The sequence below is a fragment of the Acomys russatus genome, chromosome 22, assembly GCF_903995435.1.
Source record: "Acomys russatus chromosome 22, mAcoRus1.1, whole genome shotgun sequence".
In the NCBI taxonomy this organism is placed as follows: Eukaryota; Metazoa; Chordata; class Mammalia; order Rodentia; family Muridae; genus Acomys; species Acomys russatus.
The window spans coordinates 53,597,877-53,620,756 of record NC_067158.1 but is presented as its reverse complement, the minus strand read 5'-3'; the positions used below and the strand labels follow the sequence as shown (position 1 = coordinate 53,620,756).

The 22,880-nt window shown below is 43.5% G+C and overlaps 1 protein-coding gene across 2 annotated transcripts in view; it reads left to right on the top strand.

Annotated features, from left to right (window-relative positions):
• Rfc1 (replication factor C subunit 1) overlaps positions 1–22,880 on the top strand; it is a 79,773-nt gene that overhangs the window by 23,921 nt on the left and 32,972 nt on the right. The window contains exons 5-10 of one of the 2 annotated variants that reach the window (XM_051164684.1): positions 7,286–7,518; positions 8,394–8,471; positions 13,282–13,359; positions 14,722–14,809; positions 17,027–17,307; positions 20,058–20,165. In XM_051164684.1, coding sequence (XP_051020641.1) covers positions 7,286–7,518; positions 8,394–8,471; positions 13,282–13,359; positions 14,722–14,809; positions 17,027–17,307; positions 20,058–20,165 — 866 coding nt within the window. Of the gene's footprint in view, positions 1–7,285; positions 7,519–8,393; positions 8,472–13,268; positions 13,360–14,721; positions 14,810–17,026; positions 17,308–20,057; positions 20,166–22,880 lie in introns of those variants that run through there. The other variant, XM_051164683.1, reaches the window with a different exon arrangement.

The following is a 22,880-nucleotide window of genomic DNA, read 5'->3' as shown; positions in this document are numbered from 1 at the left end:
AGTTTAGGCTTGTTCCCAACTAGCTTATATTGCTTAAATTAACCCGTCTATATTAATCTCTGTTCTGCCACGCAGCTTGTTACACCCTCGTCTCTGTCCCTCCTCCAGCACCCCAGACAAGGTTTCTCTGTGTAGTCCTGGCTGTCCTGGACTCACTGTGTAGACCAGGCTGGCCTCGATCTGCTTGCCTCTGCCTCCCAAGTGCTGGGATTAAAGGCGTGCACCACCACGCCTGGCATGTTACCTCTCTTAAGTCCTGGCACCTGCTTCCTTCCTTTGCATCTGCCTGGTGAAATTCTGTGCCTGAATCTTTCCCAGAGTTCCTATTGCTGCTGGATGTGTCCCGTTCAGCTCTTTGTTAAACCATTCAGAAGGGGATGGAGAAGAATGTTTAAAAAACACTGAGACGGGCTGTGAGATGGCTCAGAGGCTAAGAGCACTGTCTGTTCTTCCGAAGGTCCTGAGTTCAATTCCCAGCACGCACATGGTGGCTCACAGCCATCTATAATGAGATCTGATGCCCTCTTCTGGCCTGCAGGTGTACATGCAGGCAGAATACGGTGTAAATAATAAATACATCTTTTGAAAAAGCACAGAAAAACAAAAATACCAGTGAAAAAAAAACCCAAAAGGCACCGAGACAGGTGATGCTTCAAAAAATAACAATGCCAAATTCTGGCCAGTCCTCAGCTCTGCCAGTCTACGTGACAGCCTTTACACAGTGCGCAAGGAGACTGTCCTAGTGTTGGTTTCTGTCATCTCCTCCTCCCTCAGACACGGTTTCTCTGTGTAGCCCTGGCTGTCCTGGAACTGGAACTGTTCAAGACCAGGCTGGCCTTGAACTCAGAGATCTGCCCATCTCTGCCTCCCAAGCATTGGGGATTAAAGGTGTGCACCATGGCTACCTAGCAGGAGCTAGTCCTCTTTAATGGCGAGCCATCTCTCTAGCCCGTGAATAGACGGATGTGTTTCTTACAAAAGGGACAGATTGGCATGTTAAGCTTTTTGCTCTGTTGCTAGTATCTGTGTAGAGCCCTTGTATTTGACATTGAATGTGTGGGAGGGTTAAGGGAAACAGCATGGTAAGAGGTATGTGCTTTATGAGATTTTTCTTTTTTTTGGTGTGTGAGTTATTTATTTATTATGTATACAGTGTTCTGCCTGCAAGCCAGAAGAGGGCACCGGAGCTCATTTTAGATGGTTGTGAGCTACCATGTGGTTGCTGGGAATTGAACTCGGGACCTTTGGAAGAGCAGTCAGTACGTTTAACCTCTGAGCCATCTCTCTAGCCCATTTTATGAGATTTTTATGACCATTAAACAGTGCCCCCACTCCCATTCCTTTTTTCTTTTTTCTTTCCTTTCCTTTTTTTTTTTTTTTTTTTTGAGACATAGTCTTGCTATATATAGCCCTGGCTGGCCTTGAACTCACACTGGCCCTCTACCTTAGTCTCCCCGAGTGCTGGGATTACTGGTGTGCGCTGCTACATCTGACTCAGTGCTTGTTCCATTCAGCTCGTGCCATGTGTGTGTAAAAGTAAGCATTGTCCTCCTCTCAGCCAAACATTTTGGGATATGGTGTACCCATCATCTTAGTTACGCTTCTGTTGCTGTGATAAAAGTAACAATTTAAGGGTTCCTAGTTTGAGTTGGCACAGTGAAGAAGTCATGGCAGCAGGACCGCCATGAAGGTGCCCCAGTTGCTCTCACCGCCAGGGGTCAGAGGGGTGTCCTAGACTTGCTTTGTAGACCAGGCTGGCCTCGAACTCACAGAGATCCCCGTCTCTGCTGGGATTAAAGGCGTGGGCCGGTTCTCTGCAAGCGACTATGTGCTCTTGACCTTGTAGCCATCTTTTCAGTTCCATGTAATGCTTTTAAACATGAGAAGGAGTTGTGTGCATGCCAAGTATTCTGTTTATATTAGCATCCAGGCTTTCCGCTCAGCTTCAGGACATACTTTTCATCATCATTTTGATTAAATCTGTCTTATAGTATTTATTGAAATTTAAAAAATGAGTTTAACTACATTAATTTCGCAAGTTACAGAAAAAGGAAGAAATGCGTATAGTAAACCATTGACTAGTGAAATTTGCTCAGTTGGGAAAGCTGCAGATGTGTGTTGTGCTGCGCACATGCGCCTTTCTTTAGCTTTCAGTGAAACGAGGGCCTCGAGTGTGTTTGCCAGAGGCCGCCCCGCGCGCAGTCTCACCAGCAGGTGCTGTTTGATTGGAGGCGTTAGGTTGTTCTTTGTCTTCACTTTTTTCCCCTGTAGAATTGTTTTTTTCTGCTAATTTTAGAATACTTCTGTTGGCACTGCTTTGGAAGTTGTAGTTATTATAATGACTGTTAATTGAGGAAAAAGTGGAGGTGTTATACTTTCTAGGTTGTTATGTAAGGTCAGTGACCAAAACTTGGGAAAATAGCAGAAAATATTATTAGGGATTGGTATGATATTTTTCTTCGCATAGTTTAGAGTTCGGTAGTTTTACGTGTGAGGCAACAAGCATAGTGTCTGTCTGAGAGCCTCCTACAGACGCTGCCAGGGAAGGAAGGGTGCCATGGCTGTGTCAGAAGAGCCTCCTACAGACGCTGCCGGGGAAGGAAGGGTGCCATGGCTGTGTCAGAAGAGCCTCCTACAGACGCTGCCGGGGAAGGAAGGGTGCCATGGCTGTGTCAGAAGAGCCTCCTACAGACGCTGCCGGGGAAGGGTGCCATGGCTGTGTCAGAAGTGCCTCCTACAGACGCTGCCGGGGAAGGGTGCCATGGCTGTGTCAGAAGTGCCTCTCAAGTGAGGGGACTGTCTGCTGTAGTTGATTATATTTATTGAGAACCAGTGCTGATTTGCATATTAGGACTTTGTTTTGTTGCTATGGTTTGTTTATATTTATGTTTTTTGCTTTTTACCTTGAGACAGGGCTTCTCTGTGTGCAGCCCTGCCTGTCCTGCAATTACTCTGGCCTCAGACTCAGAGCCGTCTCTGCTTCCTGAGTGCTGGGATTAAATGCATGTGCCACCACCAACTGCTGATGTTAGGATTTTATATTAAAGAATTTAAGATTACGGATTTTGAGCAGGGGTGATATATTTAGATTACATTATTTTAAGTCACCCCAGTGAATGTCTGGATGTTCCCTCTTTATGTAGCCGCATTGGGCAAGCTTGTGCATTCAAGCAGACACATGCAGTTTTGGGTACACATTTCTGCAACCTGCTTTTTCATTCTTTAATAACTTGCCTGTGCCACCTCTCCCCACAGGATGCTTCGTCTTGAGTGTGATTTCTTAGTGCGTACACAAAAAAGAAACATGGTTTGACTCGGTTTGATTCTGGAAGGCTTTATTGGTAACAAATCTCAAGACGCCTGACTTCTCCAGCAGTTTTGTTTTTCTGCGTATATGTAGAGATGATCTGAGTTAGCACACTGCTTTTCCACTCGTTTAATTAACAAGTATTTTGAAGCCTTAACAAGTGAACCGTCCTCCATTCTTCCAAACCAAGACAGCATGGCAGGGTTTGACTCAGGAAGCGTTGAAAAGGCAGTTCATGCATGCGCTAAGACTTCCCACACCAGCTTCCCTACTTAGGTTTCACTTATTGCTAAGTAAATTATTTTTAATCTTTGTAATGAAATCTCCCTGTTAATTGGATTTTAGTATGTTCCAGGGAATCATAGCACTAGGACAGTTGGATCCATTTACAGAGGTCAAATTTTCACCAGCTGGAGCTCCAGAATTAGATTTGTTTGTCCTGCTTGGCTTGTAAATGGATTTGATTACAGACCTTCACATTAGTCCTCTCTCGTTCACTGTGTCGTTCCCTCGTTTATCCTTGTATACAAATGAGCGTGTCTAACTCACAGTGGCAGAGCTGTCTCCTCTCCCAGGCAATTCCTCTGCTCTTGTTGGAAAATGCTAGTTTACTTGGTTGTCGTATCACATCTGAGATTATGTTGTCTATAAATAAAAATAAATGGCGTTTTTACAAGGAGACAAATATCCTGGAGGGAAATTTTAAGTGCCGAGTTGCCTGTGATTTTCAAGTTGTTGTCAGCAGTGTGACTTAGATCTGTTTGTCAGAGCTTTATTACAGCGTTGGGGAGGAAGGAGCGCTTGCCTTTGGCTTCTAGCAGAGGCAGAAACAAATCAGGTCTGTTAGGAAGCGAGGCATGTTTCGCTTCTGCACATTGTGCACGATTGCATGTTTATTTTATTTATTTATTAGTGATTTTTATAAATGCATTTATTTATTTATAGTAAGTTATTTATAAATATTTGCTAAGGATGGCCCAGCAAATCATGTTAAGTGATTGTGTTTTTGCAGGAAGCAAGTTACATTGTTGGGGTCTTTGGTGTTTTTCTGAGATGCTATATCACCATGTAGCCTAAGCTAGCCCAGAACTCACTGAATTATTCCTGCCTCAGTTTCTAAGTGCTGCAGTTCTGTGGCTGTATTACCATACCTGACCATATAGTCTCTATTTTCTTCTCTCGACATAATACATTGATGTGGCCTTTGAAATATTAACGGTTAAGGGCCTTTTAAGACAGCTGGTTGGTGTAGTGACAGCTATGCTTTCTGAGGTTTTGGCTTTGTCAAGGCAAGATGACAGGGTGCCTTCACCCTGTGACTTAGAGTATTATGGTAGTCAGAGTTCCATCACTGTAACAAAGGACGTGGCGCCTAACTTTAGAGGTTTCAGTTGTGTGGCTGTTTTGCTTATGGATACTCCCTCCCACCCCCCCACCCAGGGCTTCTCTGTAACCCTGGCTGTTCTGGGACTTGCCCTGTAGACCAGGCTGGGCTCAATCTCAGAGATCCACTTGCCTTGGGCCCTCAAGTGCTGGGATTAAAGATGTGTGCCACCATTGCCCAGCTAATGTCTATGTGCTTTTTAAAATAAGAATTCTTTATAGTCTTTTCTTTTTTTAAAAGATTTATTTGTTTATTTATTACATATACAATGTTTTGCCTGCATGTACACCTGCAGGCCAGAAGAGGGCACCAGATCTCATTATAGATGGTTGTGAGCCACTGTGTTGCTGGGAACTCAGGACCTTTGGAAAGAGCAGTCCGTGCTCTTAACCTCTGAGCCATCTCTCCAGCCCCCTAGTTTTTTTCTTTTAAGAATAAAAATAAGTATATTTTATTTTCTGTGTTTATGTTCTCTTGCTTGTATTTGTACCACATGTGTGTAGTGTCCGCAGAAGCCAGAAGGGGGCATTGGCTCCTCTGGAGCTGAAGTCTCAGAATGGTTAGATAATTGTGTAGATGCTGGGAATGGAACCCTGGGTTCTCTGCAAAATCAAGTGCTCCTAACCACTGAGCCGTCCTCTCTCCAGTCCCAGCACAAGGCAGAGCATCACAGTGTGGAGCATGTGGAGCTGGGAAGAGATGCAGGCCATCAGGATCTGCAAGAAAGTACTTGCACCCACTGGGGCATCTTCCTGGGTGCTGGAGATGTTCATAGGATGTAAAATGTAGTAAAACAGTTGGAAGTTCCAAGTGAATGGGTAGATGAGTTTTAGATGCCAGCCTTCATTATGTATGGAGCCAGAGGCTGCTGCTGCTGCCGCTTCTGCTGCCGCTGCTTCTGCTTCTTCCTCTTCCTCCTCCTCCTTTTTCTTCTCCCTCCTTTTCGAGACAGGGTTTTTCTGTGTAACTCACTTTGTAGACCAGTTTGGCCTCAAAGATTTACTTGCCTCTGCCTCCAGGATGCTGAACTTATCATTTCTGTGAACTACTCTAGTCAGTATTTTGGAGCTGAGTGGCTTCCTGAGTGAACTCCCTACGTTTGCCTTTCCTCTGTACAGTGTCTTCTCCAAAGAATAGGACACTGACATGTGATATTACGCTACTATGCTACAGCCCAAGTTTGTTTCTGTCACTTGGGAAGTCCTGTAGGGTTTAACTCCTGTCTGCGGCTACTCTGCCTTCAGCCCGAGGCACACACGCACTGTAAGGCTTGGTGCCTGTAATTCCCATTGTCTGACTGTTCCTGCTGGGGGCACCTTTGCCTCAGGGCTCTGTGCAGATGTTGCTTATCTGAGAGATTTTTCCTGGTCAGGTATGTTAGGTCAGATTAGTAATCTCATCGTTAGGGTTGGCAGGGGAGGAGGGTAGAATTGGAGGTCAAGGTCAGCCTGAGCTACACAGACTCAGTCTCAAAACTAAGGATTGAGAAGCACCATGGTGGTGACACACACCTTTAATCCCAATATTTAGGAGCCAGAGGCAGGTGGGTCTGTGAGTTCGAGGCCAGCATGGTCTATGGAGTGAGTTCCAAGATAGCCAGGGATACACGGAGAAACTCTGTCTTGAAAACAAACAAAAACAAAAAGCAAAAAAACAACAACAAAAAGAAAACCAAAAAAAAAAAAAAAAAAAAAAAAAAAAAACAAAAAAAAAAACCAAACCAACAACAAAAAAACCAAACAAACCCCAAAGGATTGTTAAGGGCTAGAACACTTGCCTGGCACACACAAGGCCTTGAGTTTGATCTCCTGAGAACAGGCTTTCTTGATGATTGCTTTTACCAAAAGAACATCCCTCACTTTCTTGGACATTTTCTTTTCCCTTTTTTCTCTTTATGGTGTTGGGAAGTGACCCTCATCTGCTAGGCAGGACCTCTTCCACTGAACCATACCCCTCTCTCTGGTCATTCTTTTTTGGGGATGGGGGAACTGAACTTAAGGTGTCTTGTATCCTTAATCACTCCTTACTTGTTTTTCTTGTTTTACTTTTTCATGCAGCTTGAAAATAAATTGTGTGTGTATGTAAAAAAATTAGTATATTTGTTTTTTCCTGTAGATGACAGGTTCCACGATGTCAGGATATGCATCTTTTCACTCTTCTTAGCTTTTCAGTTGTTTCCTCAGCTCCTGGTATATAATAGTGTGTTGCAAATATTTGCACAGCCACAGGTCTGGCGAGAGTGACTGCTAAATTCAGAAGCTAGAGCTGGTGTGGTGACGCACGCCTTTAATCCCAGCACTTGGGGAGGCAGAGGCAGGTGGATTACTGAGAAGCATCATGGTAGTGGTGCACGCCTTTAATCCCAGTATTTGGGAGGCAGAGGCAGGTGGGTCTCTGAGTTTGAGGCCAGCCTGGTCTACAAAGTGAGTCTAGGACAGCCAGGGCTACACAGAGAAACCCCATCTCAAAAAAATCAGATGCTAGGAAGAAAAAAAGAAACAACTCAAGGTATTACTTTTTTAAAAAATCTGGTAGAAATGATTACTTTATATAACTAAGACCTATGCTTTGTCAAAAAATATTTTCCATTTAAGATGAAGACGATGACTTTGCATGTAAAAAGGCAGCCTCCAAATCAAAAGAGAATGGAGTATCCACAAAAAGTTATCTTGGAACATCAAACATGAAAAAGAGTGAAGAAAACACTAAGACTAAAAGTAAACCTTTATCACCAATAAAACTTACACCAACATCAGTGCTTGATTATTTTGGAACAGAAAGTGTCCAGAGATCTGGTAAGAAGATGGTGGCAAGCAAAAGACAAGAGGTGAGTGTTGTGTATGCAGGTGAGCCTGAGGGGTGCTGGGGTGCATGCAGGTGAGCCTGAGGGGTGCTGGTGTGCTGGTGTGCTGGTGAGTGTTGTGCATGCACATTTAGGAAATGGACATAGATAAAATATAGTGAGGTAGCACTCAGTGTGGTCTGGCTAGAGTGTCTGCCATTATCCTTACAGTGATTTACCAATGTTCTGACTACTTTGTAAACCAAAACATTGACTTATAGTGTGTGTGCACGTGTATGTGCACACTTCTCTTGAACATCCCTGTTGTTATAATGAATGAAAACCTCAATTGTTTGATTTTACTAACAAAGACTCAGGAGCCAGTTGCTGGGGTGAAAACATGTTAGCTCAGAGTGGCAGAGAAAGCACACAGCTGACCTTCCTACTCAGCTTATGTCCCAGAAGGAAAAAGCCCAAAGCCCTTTCTTCTCCATGATGTCTTAAATACCCTTCTCAGTTGTCTCTCCTTTGTGTTTAATCCCTGTCAGCTGGTTGCTTGCTACACCTCTTGATCTAGGGTTGACTTTATTTAATACTGTTTACAGAAAACTCTTAGGTTAAAGGTGTGTGTTTGTGCTGAGCCACACCAAACAAGAAACAGGTTTTTACAGCTGACTGTCTCAGGCTCACAATGGGATCAAATATCCCGCAACACATATCAACAGAACGGGGTGAGAGCCATCTGACTGTAGGGTGTTTATTTCTAATTGGGTTTCATCAGAACAGCCGTAAGCTTGACTTTGTGACTGCTGTGGGTTGTGACTTATCTCTCACTGCTGTGTTTAGTTAGGTGTTGTCCAAAAAAGTCATTTATTTTTAGCCTTACTTATGCTTATCTTACTGATTTCTTTGGAATATAGTCTTCTCAAAACACAGATGACTCCAGACTGAATGATGAGGCCATCGCCAGGCAGCTGCAGCTTGACGAAGACACAGAGGTACTGCCAACCCACTTGGTTATCACTAAAGCCTGACGGTAGGCCAGGCAAACAGTCAAGATGGCTGACGTTTTAATCCCTTTTTGAATAAGGCCTTATTGTCTGTCTGTCTATGTAGCTGTGGCATGGCTAGAACTCACAATTCTGCCTCAGTTTCCTGAGTGTTGAGATTACAGTAGTGCACAGCCATGCTTTGCTCAAGATTGTTAAATTTCTTCTGTTTTGAGCCTCATTAGAAGTTTGGTGTAGGGGCTGGAGAGATAACTCAGAGGTTAAGAGCACTGGCTGTGCTCTTCCAGAGGTCCTGAGTTCAATTCCCAGCAACCACATGGTGGTTTACAACCCTCTATAGAGATCTGGTGCAAGTGTACATGCAGGCAGAGCATTGTATACATAAATAAATACATAAATCTTTAAAAAATGGTGTAAAATTAAAATAAAGTGTTTGAGAGTATTTCCTGTAAAAGATAAATGATGAGACTAATAGATAATTATTTATGTAAAAGTTTTGAAGTTCTGCGACTAGGAGGCTCCTTAGTGCATTTGAAAGAATTTCATTTGCTCCTGTCTCTTTTTGCTTTCACTCTGAGCTCACATGCCCTTTCTCATGGACCTTAGTCACTGTATAGAGTGATGACTTGGAAATGTGCGTTTGATTTAGGATGTTCTCTTAAGATGTAAACCCGTATCTGACAAGGACGTATTGATCACTTCCTGAGTGCCTACAACTGTTGTAGGCAGTCGGTGTGTTAGGGTTCAGGAATAACCACACACTGACCATTGAACACCAGACTCAGATTGATGGAAGTTTATTTGAATGCTGAACAAGAACTGATCAGTCAGGGCCACAGCCTGTAAATCAGACTGTGATGTTGGTCTGTAAGGCAGGCTCTTCATAAAAAAGCCCATAACCAGGTAACCAGGTGGGAAGCAAGGCTGGGGAGGGGCGGCAGAGCATTACATCATTTTGATGAGATAAACAGAAGAAGAATTGGTTCTATTCTGAGCGTATTGTACTCAGGTGGCTAGACAAAGCATTTTCAGCTGATTGGCTGGGATTTAGGGTAGGAGAGCTCCTGGAGGCTTTCCCGCTCACTGGGAGCAAGGAGCACAGCAGGGCATTGCGTCCCTAACTCTAGTAGAGCATCAGTTATCATCTGTCGTTTTATTCTAAACAACAGGCATCAAACCTTCCTGGCTTCAGGCATACAGGGCCTGAGGACTGGAACTTACTTTCACCCTTAATCAAAATGGAGTCTTTGAGTCAAAATGGCTTCCGATATGCTAAGAGCTGGTGTTAACAGAAGAGCTACAGTTACGCTAGGGACTAAAGTAGGTCTCAGTGGAGGGGCCATAGAGTTTAAGGAGGTTACAACAGGTGACTATAGTTTAAATAGAAAACAGGAAAAAAATATAATGGCAGGAAATTGCAGGCCTGGTGAAGAAGAGTGGAGGCGTGGCATAGTTCTGGGCATGTAGGGCGCAGGAGCCAGTGCTAGCTTCTCTGATCCCCACTCAGCACAGGTCAGCCAGTGTGGCAGCAGCGTGAGGAGGCGTGTGCCTAAGAGACCAGTACGGCTGGACGAATGAGCGAGAAGAAAGTTATGAGGTGATTTGGAGAAGTGGCCATCAGCAAGCCCTGTAGGCCACAGTGGGTCTTTGATACCCAGGAAGAGGACTTTAATTGGTCAGGGGCTTTGGATTTAGTTTCTGTGAGATGGGATGGGACACCATTAGAGGTGACATGACTGGGTGCTTCTTAATAGTACACTGGCTTCTGTAATGAAAACAGGGTAATTGAAGTCTTTCCCAACAGTTGGGCATGAGCAAAAGCAGACCAGCTTGGAGACCGTTAAGGTCTGGCAGGTGGGAGGCGTTGGCTTATCTCAGGTTGGAAGCGGAACAGATGGTAAGAGGTGACATAAGAGTTGCTGAGGGACCAGAACACAGGATGCAGAGCCTGTTGGTACAGAGAAGCTGAGTTCTGTTCTGGCTGGGCGAGGTGGTGCACTCTATAATCCCAGCACTCGGGAGGCAGAGGCAGGCAAATCGTCATGAGTTCAAGGCCAGCCTGGTCTACAGAGTGAGTCTAGGACAGCCAAAGCTACACAGAGAAAGCCTGTCTTGAAAAACAAACAAACAAACAAACAAGCAAACAGTTGTGTTATGGGGGCGGCTGAGGTGGCTTAGTGGGTAAAGGTGGTTGCTGTGGAAGCCTGGCTACCCACATTTGATCTCTGGGACCCATGCACAGGGAGAAGAAAAGTTGTTGTCTGAGTGCCACCTGAACACCTACACATGCACACTCTTTCATTCATACACAATAGTACATTTAAAAAAATGTTGTCTTGATAGTTGCCGATGCCTGATAGACTTCTGGTTGAGCTGCAGCAGAGGTAGTGGAGGGAATAAGTCTGGTGCCCGGCTGAAGTGTGTATTTGGAAGTCATAACTCATCATTTGTGTGGCATTTAATACTTATAAACTGCATGACATGTTCAGGAGAGAATGTAAATACAAGAGGAGGGATTGCACCACCACTGCCCGGCTCCTGCCTGGCATTTTCTCCTTACCATAAATATAGTACAGTGTGTGATACGTGGGAAAATGCAGAGACCCCTAGAGCCCTCCAGGAGAGTTTGCAGCTCTTTCTGTGATTAAGATGTTCAGTTGAACGCCAGGAGTGGTGGTGCATGCCTTGAATCCCAGCACTCAGGAAGCAGAGACAGGTGGATCTCTGTAACTTTAAGGCCAGACTGGTCTACAAAGGTTTAGGACAGCTAGGGCCGTTACATAGAGGAATTCTATCTTGAAAAATCTAAAAAAACCTGAGAAGATGTTCAGTTGATCTTAGCGGTTAGGTGTGTAGTTGCTTTGTACAGGAGTAGCCCTGGTAAAGGGACTGTGTAAGTGCCCTGTCTGCTCCCTCACAGCCCTGCTGAGCGTGGCTGCATACACTTGGGGGTTTTTGCTAGTGAAGTGCAGGACCTTGCAGGCGCTGGGGTGTGGCCTGCAGCAGGAAGCTGTTTTCCAGTGTGGCTCGTTTCTATCTAGCCCATCTCTGCTTTCCACGTTCTTTTCAGCCTGGATAGAGTATGGAAGACCTGCTGTTTGAATAATCCAAGAAGCTTTTGCTGGATACTAGGTTGGGCAGTTAGGCTTACCCAGGGCACACAGAATGTTAAGTTTATAACGAGAAGTCTATTTCATTGTTTCACATGCAGTTCTGTTTTGCTGAAAGTACCAACACTTGGTAATTATAGGTGTCTATGATGTTACTGTGTTGATAGAGGTGTGATAGTAAAAATAGTGGTGACATTTGTTCTTAACCATTATACACAAAGAAAACTAGATACCTTTCTGTAAATTTTAAAAATTAATTTATTTATATAGATGTTTTGTCTATGTTTATGTTTGCACCACATGTGTGCTCAGTGCTGTGGAGCCCCGAAGAGACAATAGTATCCCCTGGAACTGGAGTTACAGACAGATGTGAGCACTGGCAGCTCAGCCAATATTAGATAAAAAATTAAATTTCTTAGGTTTACTCTTTATGTGTCATGTGGGTGATTGTTTTTCTTACAGATTGAGATTTTTTAAAAGATTATTTTAATTATATGTATATATGTGTGTTTGAATGTGAGTTAGTGCATGTGGGTGCGGTTGCCTGTGGAGGTCATAGGCGTCACATCTTGGAGCTAGAGTTGCAGTTGTGGGTCTCCCAGCCTTGGTCCTGGGTTCTCCGCAGGAGCAGTATGTACTCTTAACTGCTGAGCCATGTCTTTAGGCCCTGAGGTTGAGATGCATTCCAGAGATGCTTCTAGAGTTTAAACTACATATAAGTTAAGCTGGGTATGTAGGACACATCCTAGTACTCAAGAGGAAAAGGCAAAGGCAGGTGGGTGTTTGTGAGTTCAAAGCTTGGTGTGCACAGCAGGTTCCAGACCATCTAGGACTATGTAGTGAGACCCTGCCTTCCACAAAAGGGAAGAAGATTAGCCAGGTGTACATGCCTTTAATTTCAGCAGAGCTCTGTGAGTTTGAGGCCAGACTAGTCTACATAGTGACTTCCAAGCCAGCCAGGGCTGTATCGTAAGACCCTATGTCAAAAAAAAAAAAAAAAAAAAAAAAAAAAAAAGGAGCGTGGGCTAGAGTGGGTTAGTGCTGCCTTGGAAGAGGTCCAGAGTTTGTTTCCTAGCACCCATGCCAGGTGGCTTACAGCATCTGTAACTCCAGTTCCAGGGGCTCTGATGCCCTCATCTGGTCTTTGACTCAAGTGTACATATTCACATATAGATACACATATACACATAAGTTTTCCCTCAGAACAAACAAACTCCAAAATATATAACGAAGAGCTCTGTTACACTAAGAACATTAAGAGAAAATGTGACCTGAAATATGTAACTTCATTGGCCAGTAAGATGGCTCAGCAGGTAGGAGGTGCCTGCTGCTGAGCCTGAGGGCTGGAATTCATTCCTTGGGACTTACAAGGAGAAAAACAACTCCTATAGGTTGTTTTCTGAGCTCCTTACGTGCGCCATGGCATGCATACCCACATACGCACTAATAAGTAAAAATGTAATAAACATGCAGCTTTATCATGCTGCAGCCCTAGAAGCGTGCAGTATGTGATATAAGCTGATTTAGTGAAACAAGCTTGTGATACTGGATATTAACGTTTAGTTCCAAGATGTCATTGTTATTTTTAGGACGTTTTTCTGGTTTCTTCTAAACATACTAATCACACATTTAAAAAAGCTTTTAGGTACAAAGCTCACAAGCGTCTCACTGTGTTGATGCTTTTACAGCTGGAGAGGCAATTACATGAAGACGAAGAGTTTGCTCGGACATTAGCCATGTTGGATGAAGAGCCCAAGGCCAAAAAGGTAGCCTTATGGTGTTATGGAGTTGGATTGCTTGTGTAGATACGTGTGTGCGTGCGTGCGTGCGTGCGTGCGTGCGTGCGTGCGTGCGTGCACATGCATCTGAATGTGTGCGTTCGTATAGATGTAGGTGTCAGGCCTTGTTCTCCACCTTAGTTGAACTTGGAGCTTCCCTTTGCTTCTAGGTTGACTGGCTGGGAGTGAGCCTCCGGGATCCTCCTGTCTCTGTCCATCCCAGCATTGCAGTTATGTAGAAATGCACTGCCATGCCTGGCTTTCCTTTGGGCGCTGGAAATCAGAACTCAGGGTCTCCATGAGAGTGCAGTACTTGGGGTGACTGTCTATTGAGTCATCCCACTAACTAAATTGTTTCATCATTTGTGTGTGTGTGTGTGTGTGTGTGTGTGTGTGTGTGTGTGTAAATTCATCTAAAAAGTTATTCTTTCTAAAAGATTTCAAGAAATAAAGCAGAACTTGCCCCACAAAACACAGGGGTTTGCCTTATTCCTTATCAGCAAGGAGTTACGTGTTAGTTGAGAGTAGTGAGGGACCAGAGTGCAGGCCTGGTGACTGAAGGCTCTTCTCAGGAGCCACTCCCGCTGCTGCACTTTATTTTTCCTGAGAAAGGGCCCTTTATCCTTTGTCTTCGGGTGGCCTGATACCACGTTGTCTGATGGTGTTAAACTTGACAATCCCCTGGCTCCGCCAGCACCTGCCAGTGCTAAGATCAGGGCATCAGCTGCCACTTCTTTTCTATTCTCCTACAGGGCTTTAATTTGTTTTCACTTAAAAAAGTAATTTTTGTTTCTATTTTGTATTCAGCTGTATAATATGATATTAAAAGGTTGGGAATTGAGATAAAAAGAAACACTAAATAAGGTTTCCATTTCCAGTTTATCCCAGTTTAGGAAACGGATGGAACTAGACGTTTTGTTAAAATATTGTAATCTTTAATCTGCTTCCTTATCAGTAAAATGAAGTAATAAAACATTTCCTTTAAAGCCGGGCGTGGTGGCACACGCCTTTAATCCCAGCACTCGGGAGGCAGAGGCAGGTGGGTCGCTGTGAGTTCGAGGCCAGCCTGGTCTACAAAGTGAGTCCAGGATGGCCAAGGCTACACAGAGAAACCCTGTCTCGAAAAACCAAAAAAAAAAAAAAAAAAAAAAAAAAACAAAAACCAAAAAACAAAACCTTCCTTTAGTGTGGTAGTTATTATGAATAAATGAATGGCAGTTTTTTTTGTAGTGTCTTGCTGATTTGGAAGGTGACCCTTAAGCTTAAATTTTTAATCTGTTTTAACAGCAGATTTTATGGTAATAGTTTTCCTGTTACTTAATGCTTCTGACACTTTTTAAACTTATTTAGGCCCAAAAGGACACTGAAGAGGGAGCACCATTTTCACCTGTCCAAGCTGATTTAAGCAAAGCAGAAAACCACAGACCCCCTAATAAAGGTAATGCTAGCAGGGGGCTGTAAGAGAGCACTTACGCCTCTGTAGAAGAGAGTACTTGGTAACTGCTTAAACATTCTTCTCACGGATTGTTTGATGGACATTTCAGAGAACTGTCAGAGCATACTCCATTAGATAAAGAGGCTGCTAGGCTCACGATGTAGTTATGCTTCAAGACGTAGTCAGAAGTTGGATCATGTCACAGTGAGAACTGCAGCGTGTGTCTGACCTTTTGATGTCAGCAGCATGGCGCACTGTGGAGAGCCTCACTGCTGATGCCCAGCATCTCGAGGGCGCTCAGTCCATGACTGTGGAGCCTGTAGAGATGGCGGGCTGAGTTAGTCACCATCCTGGACAGTCAAACCCCAGAGTTAGCCATGTTTCTCTGCGGAATACGCTTCTTCTGCACCATTATAAAGTTAGACAGTCCTAAGTCAAGCATCACCTTCATTTTGAAAGCTACATACTAGCTGGTAGGTAACGTCCTTCACTCAGTGTCAGGAGGAGTGTGATTAGGGCATGTTCGACGTGTTAATTTCTAATATTGTGGTATGTGGATTTTGGTGTGTGAAGATAAAGAAGCAAATGCCTTGAGCCTTTCATGTGAGAGGTGGTGTCACAGGGCTGGCCTCTTGATTGTCAGGCCATCTGAAGTCTGATTTGAACCATCTGCTGATACAGTCACCCTTGTCTTTTCCTCTTCCTCCTCTTCCTCTTCTTCCTCCTCCTCCTTCTAAAAAAAATTATTTATTATTATGTATACAGTGCTCTGTCTACAAATACACCCGCAGACCAGAAGAGGGCATCAGATCACCTTATAGATGGTTGTGAGCCACCATGTGGTTGCTGGGAATTGAACTCAGGACCTCTGGAAGAGTAGTAGCCAGTGCTCTTAACCTCTGAGCCATCTCTCCAGCCCCCTTGCCTTTTCTTACTCTTTTCTTTTTACTCTACAATACTGGGGATTAAACCTTAAAGCCTTGCACATGCTACTCAAATGCTCTGTTCCTGAGCTGTATCCTCAGCCCTCCTTTTATTTTTAAAAAATATTCTAACTTATTAAATTTTATTTTATGTGCCTTGGTGTGGGGGTGTCAAATCCTATGGAACTAGAATTACAGACAGTTGTGAGCTGCCATGTGGGTGCTGGGAATTGAACCCAGGCTGGCCTTGAATCACTCTGTACCTCAGCCTTAAAGCTTTAGTTTTCTTGTCTTTACCTTCTGAGTAGCTGAGATACAGACCTGTGGCCCAGATGCCCCCTCATTATCTGTGAAAGATTGGTTTCATAACCTATGTGGGTCTCTGTGTCTGTGGGGACTCAAGTTCTTCATGTAAAAGGTATAGAATTTGCATATTAATTTACAGACAGCTTGGCTTCCAGTTTACTTTAAACCATCATTAGATTGTTTTCATGCAATGTAATGCTATGTAAAGAGTTACTATGCTATGTTGTTTAGTGAATAGGGATCAGGATAAAATGTACATGGCTTATATATACACAGAGTGTTTCCTGTTCATGCCTGGCTGACTCCATGATATAGGACCTGTGGGTCTGGGGCACTAATAGATGGTCTGTTATAGGAGAGGTAAAAATCTGTTTATGTAGGACCTTTTACCCTTGGCTTTCAGGATTTGGGGCTTTCCTGCTGCTTTATAAAAAATTCTGCCCAACATATTCCAATCAGTAAGTTTTATGTCTATAAATTTTATAGCACACCCACGGGATCAAATCTGTCTTTTTACCCTGTTTGGGGTTGAGCTCAGGCTGCATTGGTGGGGAAGTGCTGTACTGTTGAGCTACATCTGTGTCTTTCAGTTTTTATAATAACATATTAAATGGATAGTATATCTATAAAATGACAGCTCTCTTGGTTTGAACTGGTTATAGGAAGTATTATGTGAATATTTAAGTTTAAAAAATAAGTATGCTATGTAAGCTAAAGCAGTAAGTGTTCTGAAATCCTGTGAAACTAAAATCATACTGTTGAAAGATGAAGAATAAAAATGTTGATGTTGGCCAAGTGGAGGTGCACGCCTGTAATCCCAGCACTCGAGAGGCAGAGGCAGGTAAATCGCTGTGAGTTCAAGGTCAGCCTGGTCTACAAAGTGAGTCCAGGACAGCCAGGGCTACACAGAGAAACCTGTTTTGGGGGAAAAAATGTTGGTGCTGGACATCATATTACACAAATAGCAATCATAAGTTTTTCTTTGTAAAAGCAGAACATTTGTCAAATGAAGGAAAGACCTGTACTCCTGCTCAGCACAGCAAGGGTGGGAGCCCAGAAGACACTGCGCAGCCCTGCAGGTCGTCTGCTCACCACAGGGAAGCCTCTGCCTCTCCCAAGGTCAGTTCCAAGCTGGCGCTTATGAAAGCAAAGGAAGAAAGTTCCTACAAAGCAGCAGAGCTGCTGGCCGCAAAAAGAAAAGAGAACGCCATTGACCTCAAAGGAGAGAAGAAAACTCCTAAGAAAACCACAAGTTCTCCAACCAAAAGGGAGGTAGGAACTTTGTGAAAAGTATGTGTTTTGGGAACATATATTTGTTCAAGTTTGATTGTTTTCAACTTCCTACGTTCTTTTAAAAAATATATAACTTGAAGCTGGGGGTATAGCTCAGTTGGTAGGGTGCTTGCCTAATATACTTGAGTTCCTGTTTAATCCTCAGAAGATATTATCTCATTTAAATATCTTAAAGCATGTTTGTTATTAATATGTGAAATGAGCCAATATGTATTGCTCTTGTATATGAGAAACTGCTCATATTTATATATTACATTCCATAATCTTCACAATAACCTGTGAGACATTTACTTATATTATTTAAGTTGTAAAGATGAAGAAACAGGGAGCTGGGTGTAGTTGTGCATGCCTGTAATCCCAGCACTCAGGAAGCGAATATTTGTGAGTTCGAGGCCAGCCTGCTCTACGAAGTTAGTCCAGGACAGCCAGGGCTACACGAAGAAATCCTGTCTCGAAAAACAAAAAGCAAACAACAACAAAAAAGATGATGAAATAGGCTGAAAGAGTTTACGTAGCGTTTCCAAGATTACTTACCTGTGGTCCTCAGAAGCACAAAAAGAATTTTCTTTGTTTTCAGATGTATTTAAGAGGATAGTGATCTTTCTGAATCTCCAGTTGGGAAGCACTTTAGATTTACAGAGAAACCATCATTTCTTTATGCCTCTTAGGCACTTAGCATTAAAGGCAGAGCTAGTCTTGAGCTCTCTGAAGACAGTGTAGCAGTGTGAGCATGGAGGCTTCAAGCAGTCTAGAGCCAGTTTAAATCAGAGCCCTGCTGAAGAGATGTGTGGTCTCATCTGCTCACTCTCGATGTGTATGTAGAAAAGATAGGATTATGTATTTGGCACCAGTGAGATGGCTTAGGTGAGGTCACGGTACTCTAGCGGAGTTCTATTCCTGGGACCTACCTGGTGGAAGGAGAGAAATGGCTCCTACAGTTTTTCTCTGACCTCCACACATGCTGTGGCATGTACGGGTGCAGGCACCTGCGCGCGCACACACACACAGACAGAGTAAATGTAATAAAAAAAATATGTGTTGAATGGTTAATATATAAAACCATTTACAGTAGTGCCTGGGATGGAATAAGTGTTAGACATGTTTTAGCTATTTTTATAATTTATAATTGGTATTTTTATTTGCTCTGAACTTCTTTTTTGTTTTTGTTTTAATTTTCAAAGACAAAAAAGTAAAACGATACTTTTCAAAAGTGTCCCCCTCTACTGAGTGATACAGGCCTCCTCATAAGCCCAGTAACTTGAGAGACTGAGCCAGGGGAATCTCACAGTTAAGGTCTGTTTGAGGCCCTCAGAACTTCAAAAGTAGTTTCTTTGTCTTCTGATATTTAAGAAGACAGTGTTCTTTTTGAGCCTGCACTTTGGAATCACTTTAGATTTACGAAGAGAAACCACCATTCCTTAGCATTAAAGACTGAATAGTGTCTGTTGTAACTGCTCATTGCCATTTTGTGTGTATGTGCACGTGTGTGTACACAGAACCATGAATGGTGATGAGTGGGAAATGCTCCTAAATATGCTGAAGTATCAGTTAGCTTTTTGGCCCCAGATTTTTCTTCACTAAGTATCTGGTGGAGTTTTTTTCTTTAGTTGCACTAAGTACATGGAGCATTTACTGACGGTGACAATTTTAGGGGAAGGAGGAAATGAAAGTTTAAAAAGTGATTTGTTATTTTTTATTGTGTTTTTAAAAGTTGGATTAGAAATAACTCAGAACCTGTGCCCAAGTAGTGTGGAGGGAACACCAGAATTTAGTAAATTCAACTGATCTTAGTCAAATAATTCTGACATAGTAAATCAGTATGCTTCAGTTATTTTATAGCCAGGTGTGCCTACCTGTAATCACAGCACTTGGAGGCTGAGGAAGAAAGGTTGATAGTTCAGGCCAGTTTCTGCTATGTGGTGAGACCTTGTTGCAGAATAAAGGAGGAGGCAGGCGGGCGTGTGGACACTCAAAGTGGTTTATTTCAGACTTTTACAAATAGACTTACTATTACAAATAGATAGCATTCCCAGTTGGTGTATGGGACTGTCTTTTGAAGCTTATTGAAAATATGCCTTCCCAGGGCACGTGGTCTAGGCAGCTATAATTTGATAAGCCCCTCTGTAATTTGAATGGACCTTTGAATGAGTGGGAGCCATTGTAAAGTAGAATTGGGGCCAGAAATGATGGTGTATGCTATTAACCTCAGCTCTTAGGAGACAGATATAGGTAGACCTCTGAGTTCAAGACCAGCCTGGTCTACGTGAGTTCCAGGCCAGCCAGGGCTACCCAATGAGTTCCTATCTCAATCACCACCACCATCACCACCACCACCACCACCACCACCACCACCACCACCACCACCACCACGGATTCTAGGACCAGCTGCAATAGTTTATTTAAGTCATAACCAGTTTTGGTTATATTATTTATTTATACAAAATAGTATTTTGTCTACTTCAGGAGATTTGAAGTTACTCGTAAGTTAAATATAAAATTGGAAGTGGAAAAAAATAATGACACAGTGTTACAATTTTAAAAGTTATCTAAGAGGCTCCTCCCCAAAATACATATCCTAGACACACCCAATATCTCTGAATCAGAAACCTGGAAGTGGATAGTATGTGTGTGTGTGTGTGTGTGTGTGTGTGTGTATAAAAATGATATATAATTCTTTATAGGTACATTTTAATTTTACATGACTCCCTTTTCTTTCCCTCTGCCCAAAGTCTGTAAGTCCAGAAGATTCTGAAAAGAAGCGCACTAATTATCAAGCGTATCGAAGCTACTTAAATCGAGAAGGTCCCAAAGCGCTGGGCTCCAAAGAAATACCCAAGGTAAGCGTCAAGAGGCGCATGCTGCTCTGTAAGGGCTCCGGCTCGTGGTCCAGGTGTGCACTCACCGCCATGTCAGCAAAGAGCTAGTGAGCCAGCATTAACAGAAAAGTCTCAGCTGCCATTTTATGAGTTAGAAGTTTTTATTCACATTGTGACTCTCTGATGGACACTTAGACAGTTTCCTTTCAATACTAAGTAGTTTGAGAAGGGATGCACTTTCCATGCACTGGCGGGAAGTCCACTGTCTTGCCTCTGTGGCACTGACAGCTTAAGGAGAAGCATGGTAAGTGTACTATGGTTGATAGCTGTGCTGTGTGCCACGAGAGGAAAGTCCAAGGTGCTCTTAGAGAGTGTACAGAGAAGTGTGGACGGTACAGAGTGTACAGAGAAGGGTGAATCATTTAGATCAGAGGTTCTCAACCTTTCTAATGCTGTGACCCTTATAAAGTTCCTCATGTTGTGGTGACCCCAACCATAACTTTATTTTTGTTGCTACCTCATAGCTGTACTGTTATGAACGGTAATGTAATATCTGATATGCGGGATGTCTTGTGTACCACCTTGTGAACGGGTCATTCAAACCCCCAAGGAGTCAAGACTCACAGGCTGATAACTGCTGGTATATAATAATATTGAAATGGAGGTTTGAAGAACGTGACGAGGTCATGATGACATGGAAATGTGTATCAGAATGTGTAACATTTTGAGAGAACAAGAAATTTGCATGGGATATTTAAGGAACTAAAGGAAAAGTAATGTAGTTGGTGCAAAGTGAGCAAGGAGTGAGGGTGGCTGAAGAAGTAAATAGAGTATGTCTAGTAGGCCTGCAGTCGGGGCTTTGTCTAAGAGGAGGCGTTTGTTTGTTATTGCTGTTACTGTTCAGATTTCATCTTAATTCTATGTGTATGGGTGTCTTGCTGGCATATATGTTTGTATACTACATGCATACATGCCTGGTGCCCGCAGAGGTCAGAAGAGGGGGTCAGATCCCCTGGAACTGGAGTCTTAGATAGTTGCGAGCCATTATGTGAGTGCTAGGTGTTCCCTGCAAGAATCTAAAATAAATAAATAAATAACTTATTTCAAGAGAGTGTATGGTCTACATGTTTGTGTGTTCATTATGTACACACCTAGTGTCCTCCGAGGCCAGAAGATGTCCTGGAGCTAGAGTTGTTGACAGTGGGTGTTGGGAACTGAACCCAGGTTCTCTGGAAGAGCACCTAACTACTGAGCGTGAGTTCTAAGTATCACTCTGGCTGACAGCAGATTGTGGTGGCTATGGCAGGAAAACATACTGGTGATCACTTAGGAGCAGTGGCGAGAGGTGCTGTAAGGAGTGACTCTGTGTGTGTGTGTGCGTGCGTGCGTGTGTAGATTTATTTTTGTTATGTGTATGGGAGTTTTGCCTGCATGTATGTGCACCAAGAAGTGTGTGTGTGTGTGTGTGTGTGTGTGTGTGTGTGTGTGTGTGTGTGTGTGAAGATTTATTTTTATTTTATGTGTATGGGAGTTTTGCCTGCATGTATGTGCACCATTTGCTTGCAGTGCCTGCAGATGTCAGAAGGAGCACTGATGGTCTGGAACTGAAGTGACAGGTGGTTGTGATCCACCCTGTGGGTGCTGAGAATCCGACTGAGGTCCTCTAGAAGAGCAGCCAGTGCTCTTAACCACTCAGTCACCTCTCCAGCCCCAAGTTACATGGTTTTCTAAATGAAACAGGACAAATGTGTAGAAAACTTGAAGATAATTGGACGTGAGAAGGGTGGCTGAGCGGGGACAGGAATGGTCTGGTGATGCCACAAACAACTGGGTAAATCGAGCCAGAACCATCTTGCAAAGATGATGGTGAGTTTGTTGCTGGCCATATTGTGATTTTAGATGTAGGCGAGGCCTCTGTGTGGAGATGCTCAGTAGACAGTGGCTGTGGAAATGGAATGGAAGGTGTGGCTGCTGTGGACTTAGGCAGTGCTAGTGTATACCTAACATAGGAGGACTGTCACTGAGCAAGCCGGCTGCCTGAGGAGAGGCCTTATGCCGTGATACCCTCTGTAGGAAGTGGAGGCTGAAAACCAAAATGGGACTGACAAGTAGCAGGCACAAATTCAAGAAAAGTCTAATATGGGTGGCATCAGAGAAGTGCAGGTGAGAAAGGGCATTCTTAAGATGACTTAAGGTCTGCCATGTTGTGAAAGTTTGAACAAAGACTCAGAATTGTCCATTGCCTGTAGGAGCATGAATAATGGTCGTCTGTGATGACCTCAGCAAGGACACTCTGAGTAGAACAGTGGGGACGCCGATGCAGTGGCTTGAGGGAGGACGGCTGTTTCTGTCTATTTTGCTGGCTTTTGGGACCCCTTTCCTCATACTGGATTGCCTTATCCAGCCCCGATAAGAGAGGGGGTACCTAGTTAACTGCAGCTTGCTAGGCCTTGTTTGGTTGATGTCTGTGGGAGGGCTGCTGTTTTCTGAAGAGAAATGGAGGAGTGGATGCAGGGAAGCGCAGAGGAGAGGTGGTGGGGAGGGACTGGGAGGGCAGGAGGGAGGAGAAACTGCAGTTGGGATGCACAATTAGTAATAATGATGTAACAACAACAACAACAATAATAATAATAAAGTATGAGATGACAAATGGAGACAAGTTTGGCTGACACCTAGAAATGGAGAGTGGGGTTTAAGGGCAGAGGTGAATTTTTTGTTTGTTTGTTTGTTTGTTTT